Genomic DNA, 22,611 nt, shown 5'->3' with positions numbered 1-22,611 from the left:
AAGTTTTCAAATACAAATTTCTCCTCTTAAATCCAATTAAAACCAGGAAACAGATTTCTCAGTGAGATTTTCCATTCTCTTTCGGACCCTCATAAATTAAGAAGATATAAAACTGAAAGGTGTTTAAATACCTGATCATTTTTCTCTCCAAGGGGCATGTGGCTTAAGCCTGAGTTTTTTTTTTTTGTTTTTTTTTTTTTTTAAATTTTTTTTATTGGTCTTCTTTGTATATGAATTTTCAATTTCATGTTTGTTGAGACTCCAAAGACAAACTAAAATTTCTATGAACATAATCCAGCTTCAGATAAAAATGGAGGGGAAAACTGTGATAAATGCTTGAAGAAAAAGCATAACTGACTATGACCAGAATAACACTGGAAAATTCCTTTAACATGATCATATTACTGAAAAGCGTATGTAAAACATATAAAAACTAAGAAAAGTAGGGATACTGGAGGTGAACTGCAACATACATGACTATTGAGATTATTGTGAAACAAAAGCCGATGATAAATCGGGTCTACCTTCAAAATTCAGCCTTGGGCAGTGGCTGTTTCTTTTGCCGAGAGCAACTTCACCCTCCTTGTCAGGTCCCTCATAACATCTATTATTACAGATTTCTTCTGAATTCTGAACTGGACAGCCAACTCAGTAAAAGCCGACGGCCTCTGTTTCAAAAGCGATTCGTCCTCCATGATTTTAGTTGGGAAGTGTCCAAGTGCAATCACACAAACGGCGATAAGGGTACGAAATGCAGCTATCTCATTTTCAATGCCAAGAGGAGCTTCAACCGATAAAGATTTAAGAGTCTCCAGATCATGCTTCTCAACTGATTGCATGTCACTTGCAAGGAGTACTCTCAGTGCTGCCAACAAGCGATCCTCTATCAATTGTGTGCCCCCTAAGCAGACCTGATAGGAAAAAACGGAGAAAAGATATATAAATATATATATATATATAGTCATATGCAAACACTACATTGCAATTCTACGTCTTGTTCAAATTTAGCAAAGTCTTCTAGTATGTGTACAATTTGGAACACCTTGGGACCCATGAACTGCCACGAACATCTCATAGGGTCATGTTTAGAATGTGACAAAGCAATATTACATGTATTCTATTCCATTACTTTCTCGCAGAGCCACAAAGCGCAGTGAATGTCCCTTAGGATACTCTATGAGGAGAGTATTTCAGCAGAATTTTCTTTATTTTGAGACAAAGTGAGAAAAGATATTCTGTAAAACATTCTGCAGAAGCCATAAAAGCTTAAAACTTTTCTTAATTGAGCTAAAATCTTCATATGATTGTAAATTTTGGCCACCAAACTTCAGAAGCATTATTATGCAACTTATTCTAAGCCAAAGGTTCAGAGGTTTTCATGCTTTCCAGAATGCAAAAGCAAACCTAAAATAAGAATAACTAAATTTTCTTGAATGTAAGAATTCTTAAACCTGTAGTATCTATTTTATACAGGATATGATATTCACTTATTAAAAATTCAACATCACAGGGAAATATTTAAGTAATTATAGACTCTGGGGAGAGTAAAAACCTTGAGAACGGGAGCTTCTCCATCTAAATTTAGCTGATTTAGAACCTTTTGCTGCCATGGAGAAGGAGTTGAGAAGTTGGGAGAAGAAACTCCAGCAGCCATGCTTGCAGCATCCAGAAGGGCACCATCATATTTCAACTCAATGCTATCATAGGGATTTGAGGGTATCACAAATCCATAATCTAGTAGGAAGATATCATTGTTTAAACAGCCATAATTAAGTACTAAAGGATCATTTTGCTTAATTTCTGTTTCCGCCAACCTGATTTGACAGAGATTTCAAACTCAGTGAACAAGACATTAATATTTATATTTTTCTTACAAATAAGGACTTAAATCTATCAAAAATAAAGTACAAATAGAAGACCTTTACTAGCATTGTGTTGCCTGCATCCTGTTCCTGAACTATTCTGGCATTTGGATTGAAGCTATGGTTACACATATCAATGAGAGGAAGCATCATGGGGAGATCATTGTACGTCCCACCTGGAAGCTTTTTACCATAAAGACGAAAAGCCCTAGATGAGACAGCTGCCATTGCCCATCCAAGGGAGGATGCATCTACATCTTGGCCACCAAAAGGATGCTCACTCGGTGTCATATTTTCAAGAGCACGTTTGACTTGTTGCTCAAAATCAAGAAGAAACCGGCATCTCTTGTTTACCTGAAATATGAAATGACGAATACTTCAATGCCAACAGCATAATATATGATCTATAAGAGATCAATTATAGGTTATGTCAATACTTCAAATATAGTTGTTATATATGTATGTGTCTTTAGGTGTCAGATTTTCTTGAATCCGACATAGTTGTCAGAAATACAAACCATATACTGGGTATTTTTTTTAACAGTGTCAACAATTGTATGAGTACCATTTCTTTGGTCTGCTAGTGAGAAGCCGGAGGAAGAACATATCCCAAGTATTTTGAGTGAATATTACATAATATCTACAGATATCAAACAAAGCTTTTATATAATAGGTCCAGTTGATTTGAGCTGACCTCGTCAATTGAAGAACATAACCAGAGACAAAATCACATTTTGCTAAGATAGAGCATAACTCTCCTAGTTTTGGATTAAATCACAAAAACATATGTAGGTGTATTTTCATAGGTAGTTTTTCCCTTAAAAGTGTTTAACATAAATTCAGCTCAGCAAATAATCTCATCATTTAAGTTACCTGGTATAGAAGAGGGGCATATTGCAAGTTTTTTATGTCCTCCCCATGGAAGAAAATGGGTACAGTGTAAGTTTCTGGGAGATTGCTGATGTATGGCCACCAATAGGATCCAACCTTTGCTCTTTCTTGCAGAAGCTTCAAACCCAGTTTCATTGACCATAGTTCCTCTGCCAAATGCTTCCACAGTGTCCAATTTACTCATATTCAAAACTCAGTAGCCTAATGTTCAGAACTTGAGTTATCAACCTAAACTCAGTAAAGGAAATCTACATGCTATCAAGCAAGAGTTTGGACCTAAATTATCAGAGGTTTCACATAAAAAAGCAGCTCAAGGAAGGATGCGTAGAAGGAACTCACATAATAAGGATAGCACACTCGAATTAGGCATTTAAAGTAAAACATACTCGGGAAGAAACTAAATCCTCTTACCCTAAAATTTATTTTCTAATTATTATCTTGGAAAGAGCAACACCGAAACTCATAACTAACACGAACCCAGAAACTTGAAAGTAATTTCGAACCTCTTTCTCCCTCCAACGGCTGCAAATCAAATCACCACTTCCAGGAAAACCAATATGCATTAAAGAAGGTTGAGGGGATGGCAGGGGATTCACAGGAAGGGACCAAGTAGGAGAAGGCTACAAAAAGACAGTTCTTTTATCCCTTTTTCAATAACTCATTCTCCAATTCATACAAGGTTCACTTTCTACTTGAAAATTCAAAATCCATATATAGCATGACAACTGAAATCCACCTTTATTTGAAATTAAAGACCTTAAATAATTACAAATTTATATGTAAGCTTATAAATGAAATAGTAACTGAATTTCAACCTGAAGCAGATATTTGATATTCGAATTTTTACTACACTACTGACCTAAAATATTGCCAAATAAAAAAAAAAGCAACTCAATTTCGCAACAACGTTAAAAGTAAAATGGAAATAAAAAATTAGAAAAAAAAAATGCACAATACTAATAGACTAATATGTTTTCAGAAAGCATAAACCATGAAACAAATTGACTAAGGATGTATAAAAGTATAAGTTAAAAACAAATACCAGGAACTTGGCGAGCCAAATGAATCAAAACAGAGTGAAGGCCGTCTCCACTGTCAGATTCAAGAGGGGTAAACCTCAGTGGAATTTGATCAGGAAGAGCAATAAGATCAGACCCTTTTGGGATTTCCTCGGCAGCGAGGAGTCCAAGACCATTTGAAGTGTCTTGAGCTATCCTCACCGCCGGGTGTACGAACCCTCCTTCCCTCCGGACCCATTTGATCAAGTCAGGTGGATGTGGCACCAGGCGCGTAGGATAAGAACCAGAAGCTGAAGTTGAGTAGGCGGCGCACGTTAGTTGGCGGAAGTGGGTCATGGAAGCCATTATCATTTTAGAAGTTGCCATCCTCAGACCTCCCGCTCTTCCCCTGCTCCAAACCCCACCACTCTTCTTCGCTGCTCAGTGCTTACTGTGTTCTCCATATCGGGTCGGATCGGATAGAATCCGTTTGCCCAGAACGATCGGACCATTATCCGAGAGGGATTTTTATGATCTACATATTCTTATTATTATTGTATTATTAGGGCTTTCTATCTGCACTACACTTTTTTCTACCTACACAGCCTTCTTTCCAAAAATTTCTAGAGATATTGTTACAATACCTTCTATTGTTGAAAAAAATAATAATAATAATAATAAAATATTTCTACCTACTCAATCATAACATGTTCGGTTTTGAAAATTATATTTTAAGTTTTGACAACTTCCGTTAGAAAATTTTGTGCTACAATGCTATGTGGTGTATGATTTCGTTTGATGGTTATAATCAAGAGGCAATTTTTCCAATTTTATTATGGAAAGCTTGCCATTAAACCAATCTCATCTCAAATGGATTATAGCTCCCTCTTATAACTTTTTCAAACTACCTAAAATTTTGGACTTTTTCGCAATCATATTAGATAAAATTTTGCATTTCAAATAAGTCATAGCTCCCTCTTAACCTATTTTACATTTTGTAATTTACTCCCCATCTATATAAATTGTCACATCTAATCCAATTGTGGACTTCTTGATAAATATTATGAATTAATTATATAATAATTGAATAAACTCTAAAAATTGCTTTATTACATATTATTTCATGTGTTTACAGGTGCGTACGCCCACCAATTTATTTACCCAAAAAAAAAAAAAAAAACATAAGTGCATGCCAGCTAATTTTGCTAAATTCAATAGACAAAAATCACACGATTGGACTATTATGACAAAAAAATAATAATAACAGGAAAATATATGGAGGCAAATTGTGAAAAATGTAATCATCAGGAATCATAAAATGTAATTAACCCAAATTTTTTTTATTACCACAGAATAACCTCTCAATCCTCAAATTTTAAATTTTTTTTAATTCACACTAAACAACTAAACTTTTTAGCTCTCTCTCAACAACAAATTTTTAATTTTTCCAATAGCACATGCATTAAGGGAAAAAAAAAAAAAAAAACTGCAAACACTTTGGAATTTTATATGCATATATATTTTCATAAAAAATAACTTTTTTTATTTTTTTTAACAGCCAACTACATAATTGGAGATTAATATTTTTTAGGGGATGAAAATATAATATTTTAAATCCAAATCTTATAAATGTAAGAATATCATTAAAGGTCGATTGTTGAATGATTATTGATTTCATAAGTAATATGATTGGAGGTTGATTGTTGATCGATTCAATTAAATAAGGAAAAAAAAAAACTTCGTGGATAAATAATGAATTGAAAATAATATATACAAACATCAAATTGATTTTATTATCAATTTTCACAGCTCAGACAAAATAACGAGTGAAAAAAATAAAAGAACATAAGTTTTTCTTTCCTAATGGATCTGGTCGACTACTAAAAGTTTAGCTACATCGGAAGTTTCCTTTCCAGTTGGGTATCATTTCAGTATACCCGTCTCCACCCCTTGTGGTGGCTTCGCCTAAGAGGGTTGTTTCGGAATCCTATTGTTCCGTCAGAATGGAGACCAACCCAGGTTGCGAAGCCAATGGAGTTCCCGAACTCCAACTGACTGCTAATGAGAAAGGGGCCATGTAGATTTCACAATGATCTCTGGTTGAGAAACTCTTATCTAAGAAAGCCATACCCAAATTCAAAGTCTAGTTGACTATTAGAAGAGCATGGTTCACCCAAGAACCAATCAAGGTTGAGATCTTACAACCTAATGTGTTTTTATTTTCCTTCAAATAGGACGAAACGACCGTGGTCCCTTAACGGATCACACCTTATTCTGCGAGAATGGAGTCCTGATAGAGCCATTCATGATATCGATTTCCATCTCTCGTCTCTCTGGGTACAGATACATGGACTCCCTCTCAATTTATGATCAGAGACAGTGCCATTAAAATCGGTTCTCTGTTTGAAGCAGTACTCCATTGCGAATCAGCTTCTCGAACCAACATTATAGGAACATGGTATATGCGTCTACAAGTAGAGATTGATGTTAGGAAATCGATTCCTATAGGATTTCTCCACAAATCAGGTACTGGAGGTGTTTGGATACAATTTAGTTATGAATGGCTGGCCGAATTCTGTTATAACTGCAAGTTGATAGGCCATGGGAAAGTTAGCGGCAACTAACCAATAGCTCACAATCATCTGATGAGTGGCGATCTTTATGGCCCTTAGCTGCGAGCAGAGGCAGGTACTTTTACTGTTGTTTCTAAAGGAAGCTTTCTGAGAAAAGTCGAGATCCCCCAAGGAGAAATCTTTGATTCTTTCTCCAAGGATACCAATTTTGATGTCAAAAATAGTGAGACCGAAGAGGTTCTTGAAGCGTTAGAATCGCAGGCACAGGACGGTGAAACTGAGTTGAATCACGATCGAGTCTCTCCCCTAGTTTTCAAGACAGATGGTGAGGATCAGCCACGTACGAAATGATTGGGTGCAGACAAACCAATCACTGATGGACATGCGTCAGAAAAAGCTGTATTGACAGAAGGTATGCAACAACCCCCTAACAGCAGTAAGTTTACTGAATTTTCAAATTTCCGAACTCTCCACTCCAACTTTTTGGCTGGGCTTGAACTATGAGGGCCCAGGAACTATGTCTAAAGGGTTGAGTTCCACTTGTACCCACGTGGGCCATAAAAGAAAAGTCTATTCTGCTGGGCCGATGAAGAAAATGCATTTTTCTAAAGCTGCCGCAGGGTCCACCTCTGGAGCTATAGTTACAAGTCCTACCTATGATGACCTGTGGACAACCCATGTAGAAGGAACTTCCCCATAGGTACAACCCTCTTCTAATGTTTCTATTACAAATTTTAATCCTTATCTGGAGAGTGCTTCGGTCAAAGTGAAATTGAAAGACCAAGCACGATGATGTAATAGTGGCGATGAACACTCTGGAGTGACTATTGTGATTGATTTTGGATTGATGATGGCTGAAAAGGCGGGCCTTACCATGCCCCTTTCCCAACCAATGAAGGTGATGTCATGGAACTGTCAAGGGCTGGGAAGACCCTCGGCAGTTAGAGGCCTGCGTGGTCTTATATGGAAGTCTTCCCCCTTGGGGCTCTTCTTAATAGAAACCAAGGCTAATTTTACAAAAATGAGTTCTATTGCGAGATTCTTGAGGTTTGACTATTTTCATATTGTTGAGCCCATAAATGGCTGTGGAGGGCTGAGTTTATTATGGAAGAAGAAGTTGAATTGGGAGATTATTTTTAGCTCTACTTGGATCATAGGTATGAGAGTAACAAATCAGCAGGGTAAGTCTTGGGATATGTGGTGTTACTACTGCCTTGCTGATCAAGGTTTAAGGAAAGATTTTTGGAGGGCCTTAATAGATTGTGTCATATATGGTTTAGATGCTTGGATGTGTATCGGCGACTTTAATGACGTTGTGGATCAGAAAGAAAAGCAGGGAGGTAGGAGAGTCTCTTCCAAAAAAATTTTTATCTTTGAAACTTCTTACAGGAGGTGGGAGCTCTTGACTTGGGGTTCACGGGAAATCCGTTCACCTGGTGTAACAGGAGGGGTGGCCAAGCAAACATTAGGGAGAGGCTGCATAGGGTAGTGATCAATCCTGAGTGGCAACTTATGTTCCATAAAGCAGGGGTTGTCCATTTAAATGCATCAAGGTCTGATCACGCTGTTATCATGCTGCACTTCGTCTTGGATCATGGTCAAGCCCCCAAACCTTTTAGATTTTTAGAAGCATGGACTCGGGATCCATTGGAAGCTTTTTAATTCAAAAGTTTTCTAAGCTGTTTAGGGAAGAAGGAATGGTCTGATGTTCCTTCCTAGATAATTTGCTGCATCCTGTGGTGTCCTCGTCGGCTAATAATTCCATAGCAGCCGTCCCCTCCGAATATGAAATTTGGGAGATCTTGAAAAATATGAACCCCACCAAAGCGCCGGGACCGGACGGAATGCCTGCCCTTTTCTACCAATGTTTTTGGCATATTGTCGGGAGAGATGTTGTTTGGACTATTCAAAATGTTTTTCTTTCTGGTCGTATTCCAGCCGATGTTAATAGAAGATGATTGTGTTGATTCTGAAGTCACAAAGGATGGTGGAGTTTAATCATATTCGGCCTATCAGTCTGTGCAACACTATCTATAAGCTGATCTCCAAATTATTGGCCACTTGGATCCATCCTATGCTGTCTCATCTCATATCTCCCAACCAGGCAGCTTTTGTTCCTGGATGTTGGATCGGTGAGAATACAATTTTGGTTAATGAGATAATCCACACCATTAGAAGGAAAAGAGGAGCGGTTGGTTTGGTAGCTTTTAAATTCGATATGAACAAAGCTTATGACTGGTTAAATTGGGAAGTTCTTAATGAGATTCTTCTACGGTTTGGCTTTTCAGGAAGAGTGGTGTCCCATCTCAGTCAATGCTTCTCGAATGAAAAAGCTTCTATTCTGCCCAATGGGAGTATTTGCGGAGACGTTAAAGTGGAGAGAGGGCTCCGTCAAGGAGATCCTCTTTCCCCTTATTTGTATATCCTTTTCGATGAAATCCTCTCCAGAATGCTTCACAAACTCGAGTTTGGAGGGAAGATTCATGGAGTGTCCTTAGGTAGAACTGGTCCTTCCTTTTCCCATCTCTTTTTTGCAGATGAAATTTTAATCTTTTGCAGAGCCAATAGGGAGGAAGTCCGAGAAGTGGCTAGGTGTCTTCAAAACTTCTGTGATTGGACAAGGCAGACAGTAAATAAGGCTAAATCTGGTTGTTTTTTCTCTAGAAATGTTCAAGGCAGTGTGAAGGCGAATATTAAAGAAGTTCTTAATATTAAAGAATTACCCAAAGAGTCCAAATATCTGGGAAATCCTTTGTTTTTGGGTAAGAATAAGTCAAGGGATTTTGAAGAGCTAAAGAACCGTGTGGAGGCCAAGCTGCAGGATTGGAAAGCAAAGCTTCTTTCACAAGCTGGCAAATTAGTTTTGGTCAAGTCAGCGGTTATGGCAATGCCCATTTATACAATGTCAACTCATAAACTTCCCCTTCAGTGGTGCAGGCGTATCGACAGCTTAGCTAGTAGGTTTCTATGGAAAGGCGATGTGTCTAAAAAAGTGGCTTTCAATGCTACCTCCTGGAGTAAGGTGTGCCAGCCTAAAAGTGCTGGGGATTTGGGCATTCGAAAGCTAGCAGATATTAACTTAGTTCTTCTTTGTAAGCTTGGTTGGTGTTTGGAAACAAAGTTGGAGTTGCCGTGGGTCAAGGCTCTTAAAGCCAAATATTTCCCCCACACTACTTTTATGTAACATCCCACATCAGTTGGAAAGGGGAACGAAGCATGGCTTATAAGCGTGTGGATACCTTTCCCTTAAAAAGGCCTTTTCCTGTGACCTACCGTTGTACTGGGGTCGGGAAGAGCAAAACCATGCGGGCCGGACCCAAAGCGGACAATTTCTTGATGCGGGTGGTCTGGGCTGTTACAGTGGTATCAGAGCCGGACCCGGATCGGTGTGCCAGCGAGGATGCTGGGTCCTAAGGAGAGTGGATTGTAACATCCCACATCGGTTGGAAAGGGGAACGAAGCATGGCTTATAAGTGTGTGGATACCTTTTCCTTCAAGAGGCCTTTTCCTGTGACCCACCGTTGTACTGGGGTCAGGAAGAGCAAAACTGTGCAGGCCGGATCCAAAGCGGACAATATCTTGATGCGGGTAGTCTGGACTGTTACATTTATGCGTTGTGGACAGAGGACCGACTCTTCTTGGCAGTGGAAAGGAATTTTGAGTACACGACAGATTCTATCCAAAGGCTTGTGCTTTAGGGTTGGGAAGGGCAATAACGTAGATATATGGGAGGACCCGTGGGTGCCTTACTCCCCTAATTTTAGGCCAACTCCTAACCCAAATTTGCAAGTTGCCCCGTGTCTTATGGTTGAGTCCCTGCTTTCCCCATCTGGCGGGTGGAATATTCCTCTGTTGAACCAACTGTTTGATCAAGATTCTGTGCACACCTGTTCTAGAATTTTTTGGGCAAACAAATCTATGGAAGATAAATTGATCTAGACAGGGAGCTCCTCAGGTAGTTTTCAAGTCAAGTCGGCTTACCTTCGGAGTAGGTTAATACAAGGTGGTGGAATTTTGTCTGGAGGTCAAATATCCATGAAAGGCTGAAATGGTTTCTATGGAGGCTTTCTTCGCATTGCCTCTCGGTGAGATCTACTCTACTCCGATGCAACTGGAGAATTAAGAGTGTGCTATGCCCTCATGGTTGCAAAATTGTTGAGGATGAAGTTTATTTGTTTTTTAAATGCACGATTGCTCAGGCCCTTTGGTTAGCCCTCCCCTGGAGTATTAAATGGGACCTTACTCATTTCACCAACTTGGATGATTATATGGAGTGCATTGCCAATCCAGTAGGTAAGCTTCCAATGCATCAAAGTGACAATGCCACTTTTATTCTTTTTGCTGTGAGTCTGTTGGATGCTACCTGGAAAGTCAGAAACAAACTCCTTGTAGAAGGCAATCGCAGTTTTCTTGAAGAAGTAAAGCTCATCTACAGGAAAGTTGACGAGTTCTCAACTAGTAGGCCTTTAACGCCTATTCGAGTCTCAAGTTGCTGTTTGGTCCCCCCCTCCGATTGGGTGCTATAAAATCAATTCGGATGCAGCTTTGGGGAAGGATTTTGCGAGTCTCGGTATTGTTGCGCGGGACCATGAAGGACGAGTTCTCAAGTTCCAAGTGCTTAAGGAAAAGCTAGATATTCCAGAAGCTGCAACAGTTCTAAAGGCTTTACATCTGGATCTTTCGGCTGGTTTCTACAATATCTGGTGTGAAGACGATGCCAAAACCATCATCCTCTACCTCAACAATCTGGATACAAGTTCTATTCACTGGTCGGCACAAGTTTTCATCAATCAAATCCAAGACTTGCGTCCTTTGTTCAACTCTGTTACTTTTATCTAGACCCCAAAAAATAACAATAGGCTGGCTGATTTAGCAACCAAATGGGGCATCCTTAATGATTATTGTGATTTGATCTCTCCTTTGCTAATTTCTAGAAATTTTGTAGAGGTGATGCTTTGGGAAAACGGGTTGCATACCATTTCCTAAGGCTGTGCTCTGTCTTTCTTGTACTTGCCTCTCTTTTGGTTTATAAAACTCCCCCTTTTTAGCAAATTTATTTAATTATCACATAGAATTGTTCACGTGCATAAATAAAAACTAAAAAGTGGTATTGTAAGGCCTAATCAGTTTGTTACCTTTTTTTTTCTTCTTTTTCTTAAACAAGAATAATAATAAGGCGTACACACTTTAACGAAAAATAATGAGGCCAACGGCAATAAACAGGTCACATCATTTGTGCAAAGAATTTGTACTATGTAGCGTAAGATACACATAGGGAGTTGGATCGTCCACCGAATGGTGGTCACTGGTGTTGGGAGCAATAATGACATTTATATTAAAACACTCGGTGCTAAAGAAGCGAAGGAAAAGAACAAATGAAGAAGACAAAGGACTATTATTTGCGAGGACAAATTGTCATTGTCACCTGAAAGAGATATGACAATGGAAAAAATAAAAATGGGGATTGAAAGAGTCAAATAAAATAAAATAAAAGGTTCAAATTTTGTGTTTTGAGTTTTAACCACAAGTTATCCGTTTGATTATTATATTTTTTATAATTTTATTTTCAAATTTTTCAAATTTCGAGATTCCCAAATATTAATGGGAATTTGAAAAGGAAAGCACAAAAAAAAAAAAAGGGATCACCGTTGCATCATTTTTTTTTTTCTCTTTTTTGATAGTGTTACCCATGCATTCGTGACAATTAACAAATACAAATAATAAAATTATTAAAAAGAAAAAAAAAAAAAAAAACTTGTTAAATTCCAATGGAAATTAGATCTTCATAAACCCAATCCAATATATGCACAATTTATCCAATGACAGAGACCCAATTCCTCCGAAAGACATTTAACACCAAAATAATTTCTTCTTTTTTTCAAAAAAGAAAAAAAAAAGATAAAATTGAAAGAAATAAAATCCTACGTTAAAAAGAAAGAATTAAGAACCCAGATAGAGAGAAACAGAGACCGAAAAAAAAAAAAAAAAAAAAAAGAGAAAGTAAAACGCTAATTTTTCGTAATTAATATGATTAAAAAAAATTAAATTCAAATCAATCTTGAGGTCTCTGTGAATCCAAGGAAACGTATCTGGAACCCATCATCATCATTATCTTAAACTCTTCGAAGCTGATCGTTCCGTCGCCGTCGCAATCGACACCGCTGATCATCTTCCGGCACTCGGCAATCGAACACTCGTCGCCGAGGCTCCTAAGCACCTTGTGTAGCTCCTCCGCCGATATCGACCCGTTTCCGTCAATATCGTAGACCGAGAACGCGTCTTTGAGATTCTCAAGCGCCTCTTTCGAGTCCACGCCTTTGGTGTTGAGTTCGATGAACTCGTTCAAATCTATGAAACCGTCGCCATCGGAATCCACCTCCTTTATCATCTTCCTCAATTCGTCGTCGGTGGCATGTTGACCTAGACTCCCCATGATCGATCCAAGCTCGGAGGAAGAGATCTTCCCGTCGCCGTTGACGTCAAATTTCTTGAAAACCTCCTCGAGTTCGGCGATCTGCGACTGATTTATCATCATCATCGATGATGGAGATGGGAACGATAATGGTGTCGGTGCTCGATTTTCGTTGTTGTCGTTTTCGCTGGCGGTTGGAGAATCGGATTTCTTCTTGTTTTTCCCGAAGAGGTTTTTGAAACCCATTGTGATTCGGATTAGGGATTTGAATTTCTTTTTTGTTGGAAAGAAAATAGAGGAAAAAGAAAATGGGATTCAGGGAAAATTTATAAAGGTGGGAAAATTAGGGATTGAAAACGAAAAAAATAAAAACAAAAAACAAGAAACAGAATCGTAATTGGAATGGAAAACAAGAAACAGAGAACAGGAAACAGAGTCAGAGTGAATCTGTAATATCTAATGAGTAAAAATATAACCCAAAATGAGAAAGTGGTCGTTGAGAGAAGAGAGAGAAAGTTAAATAGCGCGTGATGAAGTCATGCATACCACGTTAATGATGGACCGAACACTCGTTTCTCTCTCCTACTTTCCTATTTGCCTTTTATTTAATATTTTAATAACAAAATAAATATTATTTTAATCTTCCTCACTAATTAATATCACTTTTCACATTTTTTTAAAATTTTTCTCCACGATGTTGGTATTTGTTATTAAACAAATAAAATTATATTAAATTAAAATTTTTTTTTTTTTTATGAGAAGGTAGGTTTTATTTTATTTAAATGTTTTAACTTTTCTTTTTTCATTTATTATAGAATATTATAATTTTATTTGAGTTTTATAATTGAGATAAAAGATTTGAGCGTAACTGTTACCTATCATGTCAAATAAATTTAGAGTAAAACGATGAGGATCACATAGCCCATTATTGTTGACCGGAAAAAATTAAAATAAAATAAAAGCCAATCGCTCCTATAGCAAATAACTTATGAAAAACTGGTCTATAATTTTTTTTTGGATTAAACTAGCATATAATATTATAAATGTGTATATATATATATATAAATTGTGTTCATTTTATGCATTATTGATTTACTTTCTGTAACAACCATTAACGGATTCAGTGGTTGTCACTACCGCCCTCGTGATTTTTTTTTTTTTTTTTTTTTGGTGCATATAAAAGTTATTCTCTCTCAAGCAATTCTACTAATAATTATTACACCAAAGTCACTCAAAAGTTTTCAAATTGGTAGGCTGTGTTGGAGAAAAACCCTTTGTACATCCGCGTTATATATATTTTGCTATATATATAGCCGCTCTATATATATAGAATTTTTCTAAGGTGTAAATAATCTGAATATGGATCATATTTAAAATTTATATTTTTAGGATGATAGCATCGATTTTGCTGTATAATGTATATATCAAAACTAATGCTATCATCCAAAAACATCGATTTTGGATGTGGTTCTCATCCAAACCGAATCGTAGAATTTTTCTACATATATATATATATATATATATATATGCATGCTCAATGTTTTTTCAAATTTGCTTTAATTTGATTTAATTGAGTGGAAAAAGAAAATAAGAGAGAACCTACTAATAACTATTAGTGTAGGTTGCCAAAAATAAAAACAATGAGCTTAAAAAGTATTATTATGTATGTATAATAATCTTTTTAAGATAAACATCATCCACATTTCATCAATAAAAAAATGGAACATAATCCGCGTACTTGTTTTTAACTAGGAAACAATTACCACATCTTTATTTTATTTATTTTGTTTCTTGTTTTCAAATTTACTCCTTTTGTGAATCCCCTTTTGTTTTCAAATTTTATTTTGTTTCTTGTTTTCAAATTTATAATCCAAATCAAGTAATACAACTGTTCCTCCAAAGACAGCAAGGAAGCCACTATTTCATTTGGGTCAAGATCTAGATACATGCATGAATGTTTGTTTCTTTTATTTAAGGCATCATTTCGATAACATACATTGCTTAATATGTATAGCTTTTAGAAATTATATTATGGGCTTTTTTTTCTTTTTTTTGAGTGGATAATTATGGTTTGAATTAAAGTTAAAAAGCTCAAAAGATATATATAAAGAGAGTTAGTTTACATCATAACAATGTGATGATTTTAACATTAGGAATTTTTTTATTAACTTTTAAATCATATTAAAATTTAAAAAGAGTTCAAAAAGTAATTAAATACGAGTTTAATGATATATTAAAAAGAAATTATAGTTGCACTACCAAAAATTCTTTACACAATCACATTATTTTGAAATGCAAAAATACCCAAACCATTAAAAATATTATCTTATGAGAAGGATAATGGATTCTGGAGAGAGTAACATGGTGGCAAGGGTTTTTTTGTTAGAGAATGTAAAAGTATTTGGTGATTATAATGTCGGAGTTCAACTGAAAGTTTCTCTGTTGTTGTCTTTGTTAGTTTTGGCATCTTCAAACTCTCTCGTTAGTAATGAAGAAGAAACGGCATTATAAGAATGTCGAAAAGAAATAGAATAAAATAAGAGTATTTTTTATATTTTATTATGAATGAAACTATGTAAAGATAAAATAATAGTGTGAAAAGAGATAAATCTTATTGAGACTTGATCCAGAAAGTTGAGAGGCTTTCTTATTTTATTCCTGATAGTAAAGATTCGATTTGAATTTAACTGTATAAATATTTACACATATGTACATATATTCCATTTGAATCTAACTGTATATATATTTATACATATATATGTATATATAAAGATATTTTGACAAAAATTTTTTTTTTGGCTAAATATCACGTTTTGATAATTTGCTAAATATAATCTTAATCATTAAACGCAAAAATAGGTTCATTATGCTTCAAATATTCAAATAATTGTTAATTCTACTATTAAACTTGAGAACATATAACACATAATATTAGAGTATATGATATAATCCAATACCGATGCATCTCTTACAACTTACCTTCTTTTTAAGAATAGCAGCATCGTTGTGGTTTAATATGGTATTAAAACAACAAATCTAGGTTCAATATTTGTTTGCTCTAGTTTATACGAAAATATATAATTCAATTCCAATCTACATTTTATAAGTTTAAGTTTTTAAAAACGATAGTATAAAAAACATAATTATCATCTCTAGTCACAACTAAGTGGTAATGTCCACCATTTCCCTCTAAGTACCTGAAGAACAATTTCTTTTACATAATTAGTTAATTAGATGTTTCCAATTCAATTAAATAATGGTTTAATATGTCCAAAAAAATGAAATAATATAAAATTATTTATAAAAAATGATCGGCTTAAATTATATTATTAAGTCAAAGAAATAAAATATTTTATAAGTGAATATTAAAAAATTCCTTGAAGATTTATACACTGATCAAATTTCACACGATATAAATTTGCCTAATAATTTATAGATTTAAATTGACGATATTGTGTAAGATTCGTATCAATATCACCTAATAAGACCTAATAAATTAATAGGTTTTACCGAATAAAATATAATAATACACAATAAACTCGTAAAACTCATTAATGAGTGGTATTTTTGTAATTATTTAAGTTTTATAATATTAAAAATATTTAATTTATTGTTAAACATGTATTAATTTGTTCATTTTTAGTTTAATTTTTTTAAATTTAAAAAAAAATCTATTTGCAAGATTTTATTTTTTAAAAAAATATTATTTTATTATTTAAAAACTAAATCAAATTTGAATGTTCAAATTTGTACATATTTTTATTGGTTAATAGATTGAGTAACGGATTATATGATAATTTAACGAATGAGTTTAGATTTACTTATTTTCATACGAAAGCTTAAGAGTTCATGTTTGGATTGATTAAATTTTATATAAACATAATATGACATAACATAAATATGATTTAACTTGATACATTGTCAAGTCTAAAGATTCATGAATGGATAACCACATTTTTTTCATGAGTAAATGGTAGGTTAAGCTGTTTTTAACCTGTCAAGCTAGGCAAAAATACTTTATATATCGATGGAATAATCACATATGTCCTTTTTATTTTCATTCTCAAATTGATAAAAAAAAATAATAATAAAAAAATCAAAACAAATCCATTTGATGTAGGCAGAAACAAACATTCTTGAAGACTTTGCGTTGAAAAACAAATTTCATGACTTTACTTTCCTTAATAGAGTTGGGCGTCTACAAACTTAACAGAGCATAAAGTTTGTTTGTTTGTCCTTCTCTTTTTTTTTTTGGGTTAAAAAAAAAATAGTATGGAACTGATCATTAATTAATAAACTATAAATGATAAAAACTTCAAAAGTAAATGTAGCATATTACACTGAGTGAAAAAGAAAACTTTTAAATTACATGTTAGAAAATTCCACCATGCAAGAAGAAAAGGTGGAGAGTTGGCCATTCTGTAAAAGAAGTTGAGCCTATAATTTTATAAATACATCCTAAATTATCTCTTTGAATATAAGTTATTCAAATTTTCATGTTGAGAATTTGAAAGTCATATTATATCCTTTGAGATTAAATCAAGCACCAAACAAAAAAATAAATAAAGAAAAAGGAAAAAATTTCAAAGAAATTCATATATATTATATTTTATATGATACTTATGGTTATTAATATCCATTATTAATGGGATCCGTTGAAGTGACAATATCATTAATTAGTGGTTGAGATCGCAATCGAATTGGCAAATATTATATTTTTTATCTTTTTTTTGTCCAGGTTCTAATATATGACAAGTCATATATTATTAACTAGTATTTGGGTTAATTTTTTTTATTGCTTTTTTTATTTTAAAAAATAAATAAAAGCAAAAATAAAATTAATTAATTAATATAATGTCAACAGTAATACCGCCACTGAAGTACTTATCATTAACATAATCATAGTGAGAAATATAAATAGAAAAACTCTACCTCTTGTTCCCACAGTTTAATTCTGTTTAAAATTAACTCCTTGTAGTAGTCAAAACATTCAATAGGCAACCCATGATTTGTTATTTAGAACAACACTCTTAACCCTTGCTGTTAATGAAAATTCATCGGATTTGTCGAATATTTCCTTTTGAAAGAAGAATTTTTCAAAAATAATACACTATGAGCTTTTGTTATATTATTAAGTTAAATTAAACAAATAATGTATTGTAAGGAATACATTCTATTGAATTTTTAAAAAATCAAAAAATCAAAAAAAACGATATCAGGAGAGGAACACGAGCTATACACAGTTGGGCTTTTTTTCTTCTTTTTTTTTATAATTTGTCAATTCCAACTTCTTTTAATAACAGTAAATTTGTGGAATTTCCATTGTAATCTCCAATACAACAGAAATTTCCTATTTCCTTTAGCACACAAATAAAAAAAAAGGACTATGTTGTCATTTTCTATGATTAAAAATGGAAAAATCCAGCCAAAAATAAAGAAACCGAATGGTGCAAGTTTGCAAGTCTTGGAGGAGTAAAAGAATCCAGGAAAGTTGTAAAGAAAAAGCAAACGAAAGTAATGGAATTTTTTATGTTTTGGCCATGAAAACACATCCAAAAGATCCACCACTGAGATTGTTTTGCAAAAACAATAATAAAGGAAACAGTCTCTCTATTCATCATTCACAATGTGTCACACGGTTTCTAAATAGTCAACCATCTTCGTCCCCACAACCACAGGCTTAGCTCTAATGAGGACCCACACACTTTTGACGGTCGAACAAATTTGCTCCATTTGTGTTAAAAAAAAAAAATTATTATATCCATTTCTTAACACTCTGGGTCTTATTTCCATTGAATACATTCAAGACTTTCTATTATAATCCTACTTTTTTTCTGTTTTTTCTTTCACTTTCTCGTCTGCTCTGCTATACCTTTTTTTTTTTTTTGTTTTTTTTTTGTGGTTTCTCTTGTGCTCTGATTTTCCTATTGATGAAGGAAAGAGAGACGATTCAGAAAGAGAAAACTGATCGATTTTAAGGTGTAGATAGTGTTTTGTGAGGAGTGAGTTTCTCAAGGTCTTTATTTTTCAGGTGATGGACTCCAAATCTTTGCGGTTCATCACCCACCAAGTGTTCTTTTCCGCTGTAAGATCCGGTGACCTTGAGAAGCTTCAGCAAGTTGCTGATAAGCTGACCCAGGATGAATCCGGAGACGGGTCTTCTTTGTCTGATCTCATGGCGGTGCAGAACGATGACGGTGAGACTCCCTTGTATGTGGCAGCGAAGGATAATCTGGAGGACGTGTTTGGGTATTTGCTTAGGTTCTGTAATACTCAGACCATGAAGATCAGGTCCAAATCTGATATGGATGTCTTTCATGTCGCTGCTAAGCGTGGCCACTTGGGTAAGCTATCCAACTCTGACTCTGCTCTTGGGCCTTTTTGCCTTTGATCAAATTTACGACCACCCCCCCACTCCCCTCCTTTTTTTCTTTTTTTTGTGTTTTCTCCTTTGAGCTCTTTTTTTATTTTGGACTATGGGAATTAGTTTTGATTTGTCGCTTTCTACTTTTGTAGTATGAGATTGAACTTCGATTTTTTTTTCTCTTTATCCGGGCATAGATTGTCATTTCTAGATATGGTTAGGCCTATAATTCTTGATGGAATCATGGGTAAAACAGTGATACGAACTGCACAGGTCAACCAAGTGTGATATTTTTTAAGTAATCTACTTCTTGTATATCTGCTTTTGAAATTCTGGAGCGTAGGATGTTTCCTAGAGGTTTTATAGTAGTTGCTGCATATACTTCGGCCACTAAAATTGATGTCTAAAGTGAAATTGATGGTGAAGGATTTCTTTGAACACTAGACCCCTTGTAATATGGTATTGGATGCTATGTTTGCATAGGTATTGTGAATAGACTTTTGGGCGATTGGCCAGAGCTTTGTAGATTATGCGACTCCACAAATACCAGCCCACTTTATTCCGCTGCTGCTCAGGACCACTTGGAGGTAGTGAATGCCATCTTGGATGCTGATGTTAGCTCAATGATGATAGTAAGGAAAAATGGAAAGACTGCATTGCACAATGCTGTTAGGTATGGTCAAATTGATATTGTAAAAGCACTTATAGAGCGAGATCCAGGAATAGTATGCATCAAAGATAAGAAAGGCCAAACTGCTCTCCATATGGCTGTAAAGGGTCAGTGTCCTTTAGTAGTAGAAGAGATTTTGCTTGCTGATCACTCTATACTGAACGAACGTGACAAGAAGGGTAATACAGCAGTGCATTTGGCCACAAGGAAATGCCGACCGCAGGTATCTTTCTATGAAAATTCAAGCTGAAATGAAATGACTAAGGAATCTTGTTTGGTTAATATCTAATGTTCCATCAATTTATTTTCATTGGCTTTGACATTATGGGGCATTAAGAAATTGCAAGTCTACATAAGTCATTTTATACTTCGAAGCTATAAACAGGGTATGCAGTTGCTTCGTTCCATTGGATATGCCTCTTCCAACATCTTACCCACTTGTTTTGAAATATTCCCTCACCTTGTCTAAACTATGCGGTAGTTTGAGTTTGAGATCATTTTCAAATTAGTTATGTTGATTGAGATGGAAACTTTTAACTATGCATAGAGAGCAGGGTATTTATTTGAGTAATGGTGGTTGTTTTGCACTTTTCAACTACCTTGTACCTTTGTCCTAAGTAGATCCATCACGTGCTGCACATGTGAAGTAATAACTACCAGAGTGGACTGTACTCGACATAATCACAGGGCATTCTTTTGATTACATTAATTTCTAATCTGTTCTCATTGCCTTGTTACACTTTGGCTAGGTAGGAGGCAGATTAAGCTATTAAAAAGTCTCATACATCTTCCGCTAACACATTTCTCTTATCATTTAAGGGGAAAAAAAAAAAAAAAAAGGCAGCCAATTTGATATTCTTGTTCTAATAAGAAACTCGTAAATATTTATAATCACTCATTATTGGAAATGTAATAGTCTGAAATGGATTTTTTCGACCTGTAGATTTGTGCATTTGATAACCATGCTTAACTGCCTATCACTGCTATACTATAATTCTTGTAGGTGCATGTTTCTGTCTAGTTCATAGCTTAGAACATAAGATGTATTGTATACCTGCAAAAGTCTGATTGTGATTTGTGTATCTTGAAGAAAACTTAAGATGAAAAATGAGAGAACCAAAATTAAACATTTTGCATGTGTTCATGTTTCCTTCTATACTTGTTAGCTTTAAGAAAATTCAATTATATTTACAATTTTACTTGTCATAAACTGATATATATTTTATCTATTTCTTCTCAGATTGTGAGCCTTTTGCTAGCATATACATCTATTGAGGTCAACGCTATCAATAATCAACGAGAGACTGCAATGGATTTGGCAGATAAATTGCAATATGGGGAATCTGCATTGGAAATTAAGGAAGCTTTATTAGAAGCTGGTGCCAAGCATGCCAGGCATGTTGGCCAAGTGGATGAAGCAATGGAACTCAAGAGAACTGTGAGCGACATCAAGCATGAGGTGCACTCACAACTCATACAAAACGAAAAAACCAGACGACGTGTTTCTGGTATCGCAAAAGAACTAAAGAAACTACACAGAGAAGCTGTCCAAAACACCACGAATTCTGTTACTGTGGTTGCTGTGCTTTTTGCCTCAATAGCCTTCTTGGCTATATTTAACTTGCCCGGCAATTATATAATGAAGGGACACGGAGTAGGCAAGGCTAACATAGCTGGCTTAGTTGGTTTCAAAGTTTTTTACCTTTTGAATGCCATATCTCTCTTTATTTCTCTAGCAGTTGTTGTGGTTCAGATCACTTTAGTGGCCTGGGATACAAGGGCTCAGAAGCAGGTTGTGTCTGTAGTAAACAAATTGATGTGGGCTGCCTGTGCTTGCACTTGTGGGGCTTTTCTGTCAATAGCTTATGTGGTTGTAGGCAACAAAGGTTCATGGATGGCAATAATGATAACCCTTATTGGGGCACCAATTCTTGTAGGGACTCTTGCAAGCATGTGCTACTTTGTTTTCCGGCAGCACTTTGGTTTTCACCGGGACTCTCAGAGACGAATCAAAAGGGCAAGCAGAAGCAAGTCCTTTTCATGGTCATTTTACTCGGCAAATATATCAGACATTGATGATTACAACTCAGACCTTGAGAAGATCTATGCTTTGTAAACAATGTGTTAGATGTTTTAAGGATGATGGTTATTGTTATCTTGGGATGTTTTCATCGGTATACCGAAATTCCACGTTAGGGTCCAAATATAGCAGTGCGGTTATCACGTACCTGTAGAGGTTGTGCGGGGAGTAGATGTTGGGTTTTTGCTCTGTGCATAATTAAAAAAACAAAAGATTGGATTGTAGATTATGTATATTGAATAAAAGGTTGTAGCTTTAAGCTGTGTGTGTGTGTGTGTGCATATATTTCATTCCTATTACTTATTAAATGCAATTTGACTAGTTTCACTTTCTTCTCTATCAAGTCTGAGTTACAAGGTTGTTTATCCACCATCCTCGCAAAAAGTAGACGTCAACGCTTATTTTTTGGCTGGGGTAGAACATGCTTGCAAAGTGCTAAATTTCGAGACTACGTAGTGCGGGTCTAAAGATCTGATATATATATATATATATATATATATATATATATTTAGTGAATTGAGCAAGAACAATAGCATAATACAAGAAAGTGTCGCATGGGCTTAGGAATAGATAAGGTTGTGCGCGTGGTGAATTGTTTTCAGACAAAACAAGAAAAACAAAATAATAAACACCAAAAATCTCTCTCGCTTCTCATGCAACTCATGCCAAAGTTTTCTTCTAAACGAAAAACCGAATCGCACTTTGATCATTGCCCAAGAAATAGCGGCTTTCCCACTAACCTGTGGCAAAATATATAAATA

The 22,611-nt window shown here is 35.1% G+C and overlaps 4 protein-coding genes across 4 annotated transcripts; 2 read left to right on the top strand and 2 right to left on the bottom strand.

The window, feature by feature from the left end:
* Window positions 1-369: 369 nt before the first annotated feature.
* LOC107429237 (uncharacterized) lies at window positions 370-4,354 on the bottom strand. Its single transcript, XM_060813550.1, has 5 exons — window positions 3,796-4,354; window positions 2,736-2,902; window positions 1,909-2,216; window positions 1,553-1,814; window positions 370-911 (listed from the first exon to the last, which is right to left on the bottom strand). Exons 1-5 carry the CDS (start codon window positions 4,136-4,138, stop codon window positions 534-536), a joined length of 1,458 nt encoding a protein of 485 aa, XP_060669533.1. The 5' UTR covers window positions 4,139-4,354; the 3' UTR covers window positions 370-533.
* Window positions 4,355-8,278: 3,924 nt separating this feature from the next.
* Window positions 8,279-11,163, top strand: LOC132800155 (uncharacterized). The gene is made up of 4 exons (XM_060813171.1): window positions 8,279-9,456; window positions 9,861-10,203; window positions 10,524-10,782; window positions 10,868-11,163. Exons 1-4 carry the CDS (start codon window positions 8,279-8,281, stop codon window positions 11,161-11,163), a joined length of 2,076 nt encoding a protein of 691 aa, XP_060669154.1.
* Window positions 11,164-12,079: 916 nt separating this feature from the next.
* On the bottom strand, window positions 12,080-13,292 carry LOC107429242 (probable calcium-binding protein CML25). Its single transcript, XM_016039894.4, has one exon. It carries the CDS (start codon window positions 12,980-12,982, stop codon window positions 12,377-12,379), a length of 606 nt encoding a protein of 201 aa, XP_015895380.2. The 5' UTR covers window positions 12,983-13,292; the 3' UTR covers window positions 12,080-12,376.
* A 5,025-nt stretch (window positions 13,293-18,317) lies between these two features.
* LOC107429256 (ankyrin repeat-containing protein At2g01680) lies at window positions 18,318-22,112 on the top strand. Its single transcript, XM_016039910.4, has 3 exons — window positions 18,318-19,080; window positions 19,584-19,993; window positions 21,011-22,112. Exons 1-3 carry the CDS (start codon window positions 18,771-18,773, stop codon window positions 21,884-21,886), a joined length of 1,596 nt encoding a protein of 531 aa, XP_015895396.1. The 5' UTR covers window positions 18,318-18,770; the 3' UTR covers window positions 21,887-22,112.
* The last annotated feature ends 499 nt before the right edge of the window (window positions 22,113-22,611 follow it).

Source organism: Ziziphus jujuba, chromosome 12, assembly GCF_031755915.1.
Source record: "Ziziphus jujuba cultivar Dongzao chromosome 12, ASM3175591v1".
NCBI classification, from domain to species: domain Eukaryota; kingdom Viridiplantae; phylum Streptophyta; class Magnoliopsida; order Rosales; family Rhamnaceae; genus Ziziphus; species Ziziphus jujuba.
Note: the sequence above shows the minus strand (reverse complement) of the source record. Positions and strands in the feature narration are given on the sequence as shown.

Coding starts and splice junctions, on each gene's coding strand:
- LOC107429237 (XM_060813550.1), bottom strand. CDS start 4,138: ATGGCAACTTCTAAAATGATAATGGCTTCCATGACCCACTTCCGCCAA. Junction 1,815..1,908: donor CTAGTAAAGGTCTTCTATTT/GTACTTTATTTT, acceptor CTGTCAAATCAG/GTTGGCGGAAACAGAAATTA. Junction 912..1,552: donor GAGAAGCTCCCGTTCTCAAG/GTTTTTACTCTC, acceptor TTTTCCTATCAG/GTCTGCTTAGGGGGCACACA.
- LOC132800155 (XM_060813171.1), top strand. CDS start 8,279: ATGATTGTGTTGATTCTGAAGTCACAAAGGATGGTGGAGTTTAATCAT. Junction 9,457..9,860: donor GAAACAAAGTTGGAGTTGCC/GTGGGTCAAGGC, acceptor TACTGGGGTCAG/GAAGAGCAAAACTGTGCAGG. Junction 10,204..10,523: donor AACTGTTTGATCAAGATTCT/GTGCACACCTGT, acceptor ACGATTGCTCAG/GCCCTTTGGTTAGCCCTCCC.
- LOC107429242 (XM_016039894.4), bottom strand. CDS start 12,982: ATGGGTTTCAAAAACCTCTTCGGGAAAAACAAGAAGAAATCCGATTCT.
- LOC107429256 (XM_016039910.4), top strand. CDS start 18,771: ATGGACTCCAAATCTTTGCGGTTCATCACCCACCAAGTGTTCTTTTCC. Junction 19,081..19,583: donor TGCTAAGCGTGGCCACTTGG/GTAAGCTATCCA, acceptor ATGTTTGCATAG/GTATTGTGAATAGACTTTTG. Junction 19,994..21,010: donor CAAGGAAATGCCGACCGCAG/GTATCTTTCTAT, acceptor ATTTCTTCTCAG/ATTGTGAGCCTTTTGCTAGC.